Source organism: Somniosus microcephalus, chromosome 7 (genome assembly GCF_052327205.1).
Source record: "Somniosus microcephalus isolate GS21.2 chromosome 7, FLI_Smic_1.0, whole genome shotgun sequence".
Classification (NCBI taxonomy): Eukaryota; Metazoa; Chordata; class Chondrichthyes; order Squaliformes; family Somniosidae; genus Somniosus; species Somniosus microcephalus.
The window spans coordinates 278,204,365-278,217,301 of NC_140993.1; the positions used below are offsets into that span (position 1 = coordinate 278,204,365).

The 12,937-nt window shown below is 45.0% G+C and overlaps 1 protein-coding gene across 3 annotated transcripts in view; it reads left to right on the forward strand.

The window, feature by feature from the left end:
- The window catches only part of LOC147115355 (transcription activator GLI3-like), a 422,057-nt gene that overhangs the window by 309,244 nt on the left and 99,876 nt on the right, over positions 1–12,937 (forward strand). For all 3 annotated transcript variants that reach the window (XM_085993896.1, XM_085993898.1, XM_085993897.1), the window contains one exon: positions 2,655–2,856. In XM_085993896.1, coding sequence (XP_085850022.1) covers positions 2,655–2,856 — 202 coding nt within the window. The remainder of the gene's footprint in view (positions 1–2,654; positions 2,857–12,937) is intronic.

A 12,937-nucleotide genomic window follows, 5' to 3' on the forward strand; every position in this document is an offset into this window, starting at 1 on the left:
TGCTGTGTACAGAGCTCTTGTACCTTTTAACTATACCGCTCTGTAATCCGAACTTTTTGATAAACCGGCACCACGCCGGTCCCGTCAGTGCCGGATAATAAAGAGTTTCCTGTACTGTCACTTTCTGCTTTCTAAGCGGCAAAACCACATCCATGACTTGGATGATAGTGAAGTCAGAGGGCTAATATTACATAGAATTTACAGCACAGAAACAGGCCATTCGGCCCAAAAGATCCAGGCCAGTGTTTATGCTCCATACGAGCCTCCTCCCACTCTACTTCATCTCACCCTTTCAACATATCCTTCTATCCCTTTCTCACTCATGTACTTATCCAGCTTCCCCTTAAAGGCATCTCTGCTCTTCGCCTCAACCACTCCATGTGGTAGCGAGTTCCACATCCTCACCACTCACTGAGGAATAATATGCACCTTCACATGCTGAAACTGAGATCAAACCTCACTTCCACGATCATTATCGCTATTACGGGGATTGACAATCATTGTAATAAAGTTTATTCAAAAAAATCTTTTCCTGTCAGTGGGTTAAATCCATAGCCCTGATTGATAACAACAGATGGTTCAGGAGCTGACTGATAGCATCCGACTCAAAAGAATTTTTAATTTAGTTTTTCAGAGGTGCTCAGCCAGTTCGAACTTTGCATCAGCCCTACTGGTGATATTCTGATGCTTAATTTATCCCCGCTTCTGTTTTTCTTGACGGTTTGTTGAAACTCCTTTGATTAAGGAGGTTCCCACTGGGATTTGTATTGTAGGTTTATTACATTTATAGTTTAGAAAGTCCTCTTCTTGGCCTTTAAGTATGCAATTTAGAAGACAAGAATGGTTCACCAAACTTTGGATTAATTATAATAGTACAGGTAGTATGAGGTAAAATAATTATCAGAGTGCTTGTTTTATTTAGAAATGGTGATTATAATTTCTGCTAAGTTTCAGTGTTCCACATACACAGTGAGGAAATCTCTAAACCGATACTGATAACAGATACAACTTTAAAAAAAGACTCGTCATGGGTAATCACTGAAAAATCTGCTTTATAATTGTTGGAAACTGGATATTCTGGTCTAAAGTGTAACTACAATCCTACTGGATAAAGTGTTATTGTCTCATGTTAAATTGGTAATGTCTGCATTTTCCAACCAATTTATAAAGAGAAAGAATGTTCAGAGCCTGCTTAATTAGGGGGAGAAGACAAATGGGTGGAATTTTACCCTCATTCATAATGAACTGGTAAAACTCTGCTAATATTACCCTGAAAATACTTTGACCCTTTCACTGGTTCAAATTTATGCTTAGCTTTGAGAATAGTGTGCTATTTTTGGATCCTTTTCTGTTTGAAAAGTTCTATTAATTTTGTCTTCAATAGAACACCATTCCTCGGTATTATATGAATGAAATGGATACAACGAAATAAGAATTGTGAGCTAAAGTTAAATATAAGTGTTTGCAATGACAGTCATGTCTGATCAGATCTATAATCAGTCAAACACTAATGCTTCAGTTTTGCTTAACCTTTCAACTGGAATTTACACAGGCACAAGACTGAGTTCTGGCACATTTTCATTACAGGAATTGGGCCCATCATCTGCATCATCTGACCCAGCCTACCACCCTCCCGTCCCCCGCAATCCTTCATCTTGGCCACAGGGACCCCGGCTAAGACTTATTTCAGTCAGTTGTGACCTGTGGTCCCTGCCCGCTTTGCCACCAGTCGATCTTCTTTATCCTCAGTACTTTAGCCCCTGATCAAGGATGTGGAGATAGGAAGCCACGTGACGTTCTCCTAATCATTCAACTTTAAGATTGCAAAAAAAACGAATGAAAATCCATTTATTTCAGTGGGTGCTCCCTATATGCTACTGGAAAGAATGGCAAACTGGAGCCTGTGTGTACTGGCTTCATTTACATCTGATCATGTACTGCACGGGACAGGGGGAAAAGCAGATTTTCATTCATATACAATTGACTGCAATTTTGTGTACAAATTTGCAGCTGTATAGCATATGGAGAAGGTTAGGCATTAAGTGACTGTTGGAAGCAGTAAATGTGCCACAGTTAAGTTATTACCCTGGTCACACTGATTATTCTAACAAGTATAAAAATAATTGTCACTGCCTCGGAGAAGCAGTTTCTCAACATGACTTCTCGAGCAGCAGCCAACGGTAGCTGCAAACTGTACAACTTATTCCAACTTGAAATTTCTCAACTTTTATTTTCTATTCAGTCAGCTTTTGTTCTGAAGGTTTCCTTATTCCTGGTACAGGTCTGAACCACTGTCTCGCTGGTTGTGGCGAATTAATGATGTGAATGTCTAAGCAGCCGTCAGATTCATAAATCACTAGAAATGAGAGGGGCAATACATAGAAGCCTTTTCTTTTTGTTTAGCAATTTATCATTTTGCTTGCACATTAATAAACAGAGCTCCCCTGAGGTAAGGCAGTGGAAGATAAATTCTTCTTCCTAATTTTCCTCAATTGTAGCCAGTAGATCACAGGTGAGCAGTAAGCCGCTTATCAGAGAAAGTCATTTTTTTGAGCTTCCTTCTACACATTAGTTGGACATGATGAATAAATGGACAGTTTGAACATGAAGTACTACATGGTGCTCTGCTCTCATTTTCTTCTTTAATGCAACAGGCTCTCGATTCCCCAGTCCAAGGCTGTCAGCCAGGCCAAGCCGAAAGCGTACACTGTCTATATCCCCATTGTCTGATCCCAACTTTGACCTTCAGACTATGATAAGAACTTCCCCCAACTCTTTGGTCACCATACTCAATAACTCCCGCAGCAGCTCCTCGACCAGCGGCTCCTACGGTCACTTATCTGCTGGTGCAATAAGGTAAGAAGAATTCTCTGTTCCTCAGGGTTCATCGGATGTGTTACTTCATATTTGTAAATGATAAAGATTTATGGTTTGTTATTTGTTTATCCATTTACGTTCCATGATTTTTTTTTCTAAATCCCTTTTTTTCTTTATGCCTATTTTCTGAAGATCTGGAAACTATTGTGTTACTTGGTCTTGGTTCTTGTTAGTCATTTTGTGGAAGTTTCTCGAAAAAGGCAAGCAGTTTGTCAGTGAAATGGTACTAAGGCAAAGGGTAGTTGAACAATTTTTGTTCGTTAAAGGGTCACCTCTTTATGAAGCAGTGCTAAAATCACCTTTCCTGTACGGAGAGAGAAGAGCCATTCATTATTTCTGTTGCAATGACCTTGTGAGTCTTGTGTTTCCATGAAAAAATATGTTCCTTAAAATTGTTGTAGAGTGTTCCTGTATCTTGGATTCTGCCTTTTTTCTGTTCTCCTCAATTTCTGTATTAAAATATCTGAAAGGGCTTGGTCATGGACCTTAGCAAACTGCAGTCAGAAGAACCCAAAGATTAGACTGGGTAAAAGGTTCCTGCTAAAGATCCCCTTCCTGTTTCAGCTATTCAACTTACGTGTGAGAGAAATGCCTGCAGTCTGACTCTAGACAACAGTAGATCAGTGTGTCTTACTCATTTCTTCCACTGCTAAGGTCTTGCTGGATGAACAAGGTTGGGGTTTAAACGGCACAATTGAATTAATGCCCGGACCGACCGACCGAACCCGGAGAGAGAGAAACAGTGGCACAGCAACTCACTGGGACTTTACTAAGTGGAGTGCTGTCACCTGCTGCAATGGTTTGTGTTGTGCTAGCGCTTAACCTTCCTCCTGATGATTAGAAAATGTAAACGATTGTGTGCTTCTGACCTTTCTTCCTGTTTTGCCATTTGTGAATTAGTCTGATTGCATGGCTGTGTTGTGTTACAGAACCATGTGAAGCTTCCTTTATGAAGACTGCGGGTTGGAGTCTGTTGTTGAATGTGGCGTCTGTTGTGTCTCTGTCAGGCTCACAGCCCAACCAGGAATAGCTCGAGTTTCCAGAGTCCCAAAGGGGTAGCAAGTTCTTGAGTCGCAGCAGTAAAGCGAGGCAGCGAGTGCCAGCGTATTCTGTAGTTTGAGAGAAGACACGTTCAGTAACCTGGCTGTTTGCATGACATTTTTTTTTTAAAAAGGCCTAATTTGAAAAACACCACAACATCATTTATCAATGTACAGGTGTTTTGTGGAAAGTCGGGTGCATTTGACTAATGTCATTCACATTTGGTTTGATTACAATGATTTGAATCTGTTAATTGACGAGATGAATATTGTTTGGGTGAGTGGGGATGCGAGTGAAGCCCAGAACCTGAAACACTGTTGCTGATATCAAAACTGCTTTAATTTAATTATTATTCTATAACATTAAACTTGAGGGCAATTCATAGGGCCTCTTCTATTTCAGAGTTGTTCTTGCCCATTGTAAATGACCTGCCTGATGAGTGCTTTCTACACTGTCACAAGTTTACATAAACAGTAGACAAAATACCTTTTGAGGTAAAATCCGTAGATTGCAATGGAGTTTGCAGTTCGGTAAGAAAAAACACAGCAAAGCAGAGTTGTAACACAACACTGAGCTAGCGGCTAACACCAGTGCATACTCCTACTGTCTGTAGCTGATCAGATCAACCTGTATGTGAAAGTACAAAAACCGATGCAATGGTGCAGATTAGGGTGCGATTTTTGTTTTATGGTCATGTACGTAAAATAAATAAATTAACCCTTAGATAACTTAATCATCTGAAATATAATGCTGTGGCACATGGTCAAAGTCTCTATTACTCTGTTAGATAATTGAAGAGGAGAGAGTTAAGTCACTTTGTTCTTTGATGAATGGGTAGCACGTTGAAAAATAAATTGGACAAACTGCCAGTGAGCTCAGTGAACATGGAATTTACCATTAGAAGTATGCTCAAGAACAAATTTTGAGTCTGATATGCATCTTCTGATTAATACCCTATCAATCATACATACTGTCTGCCACAGCCTTAGTGCATTGTAATAATTCATGACTACACACACGCACACACAATCACAATGCAACATGGGTTTTTGAGGCAAATGTTTTTATACATTCCATTGTAAGAATTAGATTTTTTTTTCTGATTTATTGTTTGCCCGCTTCCTTCTCCCTTTTGTGGGTCATGGATCGCCTTTGTGGCATTTGACCCCAATGACCCTTTGTAGAGCAAGGCTAGAAGAAGACGTCCACCCATGGTGCAAGCCTGACCAAAAGCAAGTTCTGTTCCCCCCAAGGCTGGAATGACCCACAGGTAACCCAGAGACCGTAAAGTGCAATTACTGCATCACTGGCCTTAGTTGTGCCTCTTCCCCCAACTTGGTATGTCCCACCACAGCGCTTGTCCTGCCTGTATGTCCCACCACACCGCTTGCCCTGCCTGTATGTCCCACCGCTTGCCCTGCCTGTATGTCCCACCGCTTGCCCTGCCTGTATGTCCCACCACAGCGCTTGTCCTGCCTGTATGTCCCACCACACCACTTGCCCTGCCTGTATGTCCCACAGCGCTTGTCCTGCCTGTATGTCCCACCGCTTGCCCTGCCTGTATGTCCCACCGCTTGCCCTGCCTGTATGTCCCACACCGCTTGCCCTGCCTGTATGTCCCACCGCTTGCCCTGCCTGTATATCCCACAGTGCTTACCCTGCCTGTATGTCCCACCGCTTGCCCTGCCTGTATGTCCCACAGCGCTTGCCCTGCCTGTATGTCCCACCGCTTGCCCTGCCTGTATGTCCCACAGTGCTTGCCCTGCCTGTATGTCCCACAGCGCTTGCCCTGCCTGTATGTCTCACCGCTTGCCCTGCCTGTATGTCCCACAGTGCTTGCCCTGCCTGTATGTCTCACCGCTTGCCCTGCCTGTATGTCCCACAGCGCTTGCCCTGCCTGTATGTCCCACAGCACTTGCCCTGCCTGTATGTCCCACAGTGCTTGCCCTGCCTGTATGTCCCACAGTGCTTGCCCTGCCTGTATGTCCCACAGTGCTTGTCCTGCCTGTATATCCCACACCGCTTGCCCTGCCTGTATGTCCCACCGCTTGCCCTGCCTGTATGTCCCACAGCGCTTGCCCTGCCTGTATGTCCCACCGCTTGCCCTGCCTGTATGTCCCACCACACCGCTTGCCCTGCCTGTATGTCCCACCGCTTGCCCTGCCTGTATGTCCCACCGCTTGCCCTGCCTGTATGTCCCACCGCTTGCCCTGCCTGTATGTCCCACAGCGCTTGCCCTGCCTGTATGTCCCACAGTGCTTGCCCTGCCTGTATGTCCCACCACAGCGCTTGCCCTGCCTGTATGTCCCACAGCGCTTGCCCTGCCTGTATGTCCCACAGTGCTTGCCCTGCCTGTATGTCCCACAGCGCTTGCCCTGCCTGTATGTCCCACAGCGCTTGCCCTGCCTGTATGTCCCACAGTGCTTGCCCTGCCTGTATGTCCCACCACAGCGCTTGCCCTGCCTGTATGTCCCACAGCGCTTGCCCTGCCTGTATGTCCCACAGTGCTTGCCCTGCCTGTAAGTCCCACCCTAGCGCTTGCCCTGCCTGTATGTCCCACAGTATTTGCCCTGTCTGTATGTCCCACCACAGCGCTTGCCCTGCCTGCCCACTTTATGTTCACACTTACTCTATTAATTTTCCCATAAAACCTTTGCTAAGCACCCCCTCCTCCCAGTTTGTTTCTGGTTCCACAGCACCTGCTGCTTCCTGAAACATTACAGTCATTTCACAAAACAAAGTCTCGCGAGCTTGGTTTGGAATGTCCTTTCAATTTTCCCAATTACTTCCTGTGTGATTTTTACCAATAGAAATTCTACCAGAAATGTTCCACTGAGTGATATGGCCAGGGCTCCTGGTTTAGTCTACTTTTATTACAAGAGATTTCATGATTTTTGGGGTTGCATTTGGCAGTTCTATCTCGGGCCACTGGTTCATGATGACCCAATGATTCACGTCCCTTTTTTTATTATGTGGTATTCAGGGATTTTTACTTGTGTTTTGAGGATCATGTTCTGCAATTCTTTCCATTTGGTTCTGTGAAAACTTCAAACCAGTGACCTTGGTCATGGTTTAATGCAGTAAAACCCACTTATCGTGCTGAGTTGTATCATAATCATCTTATTGGCAGACTTTCCAAAACACTGAACTTTCAATAGAACTTTGTTTATTTCTGTTAAATGATGCCAGTTCACTATAATTGGCCTGAATTCCTTACTCCTTGAATTACCTTCTACTGTCCCATCACAAAGTGAGATACTGAACAGTTAACCCGTCCACTGGTCTCTGCCAATATTGCCGTTAAATTGCAATCTGGGAGCTTTACAATAGTGAGCCCAGTTGTCTCATATCTGGAGATCCCGCCTCCCTTCTGTTCATAGATGCAAATGCTGGGGAAATAGAGGGAATGTGTTCCAACCCTTATCTCAAAATTTTTTGTTTTGGCATCTTATGTCCCCTCTTCACCTTCCACCCCTTCCCCGGGAGTGGGCCCTTGGCGTAGCGGTAGCATCCCCGCCGCTGGGCCAGAAGGCGTAGGGTTTCGAACCCTGCTCCAGACAGTCCCGGCAAGTGGAGTCGGAGCTCCGGCTCTAAATTCTGGGTTGACATCCAACGGGATACTTGTGGGTGTGGGTGGCCCCCCCCTCGTATGGGTTGTGGGAGCCCGTAAAACCCTCCCGCCATAGGACTAACCACCCTAATGGCTGGTACGAAGATGGTTACGGTCACGGAAGGAGCGTTAACGCGGCCAGAAATCCTTCCACCACTTCATACAGTTCCCCAAAGGGAACAGTGTGAAGACACGACGACGACGACCCCTTCCCCACTCCAAATCCTGGAATTTCTTCTGATGTCTCCCATCACACCCAAGCTCTAAATGTGGTTGTATCACTGCCTCCCTCAATGGCTTGGCTGAGATCACTAACTCCCCGCTTGGGAATTGTGGGGTAGGAATTGTTTCTGCCACTCATGCTATAGTGTACCTGAGTGCTGCATTGACATTAATTAACAAGTTCCCTCAATCCAAAATCCTGCAGTGTAAATAAATATTTTTAATGTATTCTCTGAATGTGAGCATTGCTGGTAAGGCTTGCCCATTCCTAGTCACCCTGAGAAGGTGGTGGTGGGCTGCCTGCTTGAACTGCTGCAGTCCGTGTGGTGAAGGTGCTCCCACAGTGCTGTTAAGTAGGGAATTTCCAATTTTGACCCAGCGACGATGAAGGAACGGCCGATATATTTCCAAATCAGGATGGTGTGTGACTTGGAGGGGAAACTTGGAGGTGATGGTGTTCCCATGCGCCTGCTACCCTTGTCCTTCTAGGTAGTGGAGGTCGCGCGTTGGGGAGGTGCTGTTGAAGAAGCCTTGGCAAGTTGCTGCAGTGCATCCTGTAGATAGGACACACTGCAATGGAAACATCCTTCCAGCCATGTGGGACCTTGTCAAAGGCTTTGCTAAAATCCATGTAGACTACATCAAATGCACTACCCTCATTGACCCTCCTCGTAACCTCCTTAAAAAATTCAGTCAAGTTAGTCAGACACGACCTTCTCTTAACAAATCCATGCTGACAGTCCTTGATTAATCCGTGATGAAGTATACTGTCCCTCAGAATTTTTTCCAATAATTTTCCCACCACCGAGGTTAGGCTGATTGGCCTGTAATTACTCGGTTTATCCCTTTCTTCCTTTCTTAAACAACAGTACAATGTTAGCAGTCCTCCAGTCCTCTGGCACCACACCTGTAGCCAGCGAGGATTGGAAATGGTGGTCAGAACCTCCACTATTTCCTCCCTTGCCTCTCTTAACAGCCTTTGATACATTTCATCCGGGCCTGGCAATTTATCTACTTTCAAAGATGCTAAACCTCTTAATACTTCCTCTCTCACTATGTTTATCTCATCTAATATTTCACACTCCTTCTCCTTAACTACAATGCCTTAATCGTATCTCTCTTCTGTGAAGACAAATGCAAAGTATTCATTAAGAACCATTCCCACGCCTCCTGCCTCCACACATATGTTACCTTTTTGGTCTCTAGTAGGCCCCACTCTTTCCTTAGTTATTCTCTTGTTCTTTATGTATTTATGAAACATCTTTGGGTTTTCCTTGATTTTACTTGCCAATATTTTTTCATGCCCTCTCTGCTTTTCCTTTTTAATTTCACCCCCTGCACTTTCTATACTCCTCTCGGCTTTCTGTAGTATTGAGCTCTCGGTATCTGACAAAACCTTCCCTTTTTTTATCCCATCCTGTATGCTCCTTGACATCTAGGAGGCTCTAGATATGGGAGTCCCACCCTTTTTCTTTGTGGGAATATATTTGCTCTGGACCCTCACTATCTCCTCCTTGAATGCCTCCCACTGCTCTGACACTGATTTTCCTTCAAGTAGCTGTTTCCCGTCCACTTTTGCTAAATCACATCTCAGCTTCTTAAAATTGGCCTTTCCCCAATTGAGAACTTTTACACCTGATCTATCTTTGTCCTTTTCCATAACTATGTTAAATCTAACTGAATTATGATCACTACCACCAAAATGCCCTCCCACTGATACCCCTTCCACCTGCCCAGCTGCATTCCCTAAAACTAAGTCCAGAACTGCCCCCTCTCTTGTTGCCCTGTATTCCTTTTACACTGATTCTATCCCAATTAATATTAGGGTCGTTGAAATCCCCTACTATTACTGCCCTATTGTTTTTGCACTTCTCAGAAATTTGCCACATACTTGCTCTTCTATCTCCCTCTGACTGTTTGGGGTCAATAGTACACTCCCAGCAATGTGACTGCCCCTTTTTTGCTCTTCAGTTTAACCCATATGGCCTCATTTGATGATCCTTCTAACATATCATCCCTCCTCACAGCTGTAATTGTTTCCTTAACCAATATTGCGATCCCCCTCCCTTTTTATCCCCTCCATATCTCGTCTGAAAATCCTGTAACCAGGAATGTTGAGCTGCCATTCCCGCTCCTCTTTAAGCCATGTTTCAGTAATAGCTATAATATCATACTTCCACGTGTCTTTCTGTGCCTTCAGCTCATCTGCCTTGTTCACCAAACTCCTTGCATTAAAAGTTTATACCATTAAGCAATGCCAAACTCCTTTGTTGTCTATTTTCTATCCTTTGCTTCCTCTGCCTCCCAAACTCACTTACTAATTGACTACCCTCCATTTCCAGCTTTGCTTCTCTCCCTTCTAAATCTTTGCCAATGTAAACAGTATTCTACAGTCCAGTAAGGCGATCACTACTACAATGGCTTAATTCTAGAGAACCGTGAAGGGGTTACACTAAGATTCCCATCCCCTTGCCAAGCTTATTTAAACCCTCCCCAACAGCACTAGCAAACTCCCCCACGAGGATATTGGTTCCGGCCCTGTTGAGGTGCAACCCGCCCGGCCTGTACAGGTCCCAACTCCCCCAGAGCTGATCCCAGTGCCTCAGGAATCTAAAGCCCTCACTCCTGCACCATCTCTCCAGCCATGCATTCATCCACTCTATCCTCCTCCTATTCCCGTACTCACTCGCTCGTAGTTACCGGGAGTAATCCGGAGATTACTACCTTTGATGTAACAACAGAAAATGCTGGAAAAACTCAGCAGGTCAGGCAACATCCGTGGAGAGAAATTTGAGTTGACGTTTCGGGTTGGACCCTTCTTCAAAACTGGAAAGAAAAGAAACTAGATCGGAGGCAGGGCTGCGATCGGACAAAAGAATAAAAGAAACAAAAGAAGTAAAAGAGATTAGAAGCTAGACGAGATGGTAATAGGCTGGGATTAGGTGTAAAGTGTACTGGCAGGGCAAAAGATAGCTGCCAGGTGTGAGAGAGAAACAAAAGGAAAGGGGGGGGGGGGGGAAAGGAGTGGAACAATTACAAGAGAAAATGAAATGGGGGCCGAGCTTATGATCTGAAATTGTTGAACTCGATATTGAGTCCGGAAGGCTGCAGACTGCCTAATCGGAAGATGAGGTGCTTTTGCTATCGTACTACCTTTGATGTCCTGCTTACCAATCTCTTTCCTAGCTCCCTAAATTCTGCCTGCAGGACCTCATCCCTCTTTCTACCTATGTCATTGGTACCGATATGGACCATGACCTCTGGCATCCAGCAACCAAGAGTATGACGGGGAGCTACAAACGAGGATTGACATGAATCAGTCATTCATGAAAGAAAGACTTATGAAATAATACTGAGCGGCCTGCCGGTGGCGCTGTCCAGGGAGAGTATAAATACTCGGGCACGGGCCCAGCTTGCGCAGGACATTCTTAACAGGAACTAGTGAAGGACACAACTAGACCTCCATGTTGTAAAACAGTTGATTAAAGCTTTGTTTAACGCTTAGACCAAGTGCCTAGTAGTTTTCTTACGTCAAGGATCATGTGAGGCTGAAAGAGCTCGCTGTAAGACCCCAAGAATTGAGGAAGAATGAAAGAATTGTTTTTTTTAAATCAAGGACAGATTTTGATGATTTTTTATTTTGCAAGAAATTGGAATGCTGGGAAAATAGTGGTCATGGTGCAGTATGGTGGGCTTCAGATCTGTCTGTGCATTAGGCTTCACCTGTGTGAATGTAAAGTAGTCGAATGAAAATGTACTCCAATCCTGCTGGCAGCCCACTTCTCCAGAGGCCACAGTTGTGGTGTCACCCAGAATTCCTGGAGAGTGTGCTAATCCACAGGTGTTTTTTGTGGGCTACATGGTGCAGATATGGGTGCCAATTTCGGAGTTATCCACCAATGAGGCAACAGTATTCAGAACGGCTCTTTGCAAGGCTCCAGGCCAGCAAAGTTCAAACAAGACCAACCAGTAAATAAGAATTGTAAACTCACACAGGACAGTGTAGCCTGACCTTCGAGGGTCAGATCGCCAAGACACGGGTGGAGGTTAAGGGTCGCCTGTAGCCCACTGCCTGCATTGTGGACACCCTTTTGATAGCTTGAGTTGTTCACTGACCCCACTGTACACTTTTTCGAGTCTTTCCGTGCTCCTGGCAATCGCCAGGGTCAATTTCAAGATGCTTTTGTCCTTACGGTTGTCACCTGCTGCACCCAGTTGTAATGTTACCCAATGTGGAAAACAAAATCTGCTTGGCAAATCTATATTCCTCCTTGAGAAAGGCAGTGAATCTAATGATGGCTCAACTGGTTAAGTGCAGTGAGTAGCTGAGGCATTCAGACCTGAAAGATATTAGGTTAGATCTGTGCTGAGCCAGTTGGCCTCAATTTTAAAGGGCGTGCAAGAAGAAAGAGACCTGGAGGTTCACATAAACAAATCTTTGAAGGTGGCAGGACAAAGCTGTTAAAAAAGCACCTGGGACCCTTGGCTTTATATATAGAGGCATGGGGCAGGATTTTCATTCAGGAGTCGGGTTGGAGGCGGGACTACAACTTTCGGGGTTGTAGTCCCGCCTCCATCGAGATGTGGCCAATCCATGCGATTTTAACTTGATTGACCTTGTTGAGCCCGCCCAGCGGGCTCAGCAGGCCAATTAAGGGCTACCCAGCAACAGGTGATGTCACAGACTGAAATTTCATCTGTCAAGAGGTTTTGACAGATGAAATATCAGAGTTTCACAGCTGTTTGAAGCTGTCAAACACTGACAGTCTTACTTCTAACCTGAGTCCTTCTCCACAGACTCAGTTAGAAATCTCTCCTGCACAGAAAGCTGCAGGCTGTCACTTTTGACAGTTCGCAGCCATTCTGCTTTCTGTGCCGGCGAGATGAGGGACTCCCGGAACCTAAAGGAAGGAAGGCTGAAAAGGTATGTAAAACTTCTTTAACCACTTTAGATACACCAAACACACTTACCTTTGCACTCATGCACACATTACTCACCTGAACACTGATATCTCGACCCCTCCAAGTCCTTCAACCCGACGGCCCGCCTCCTCTAACTTGGCGTGGTTTGGAGCCGTCGGGAATCCCACAGTTCAACCTTAAAAATAGGGATTAGGCTAAAAACTGCCTGTTAACTACCTGTTAACAGGCAGTTAATTGGCACTAATCCCTTCCCGCCTCGGGTAG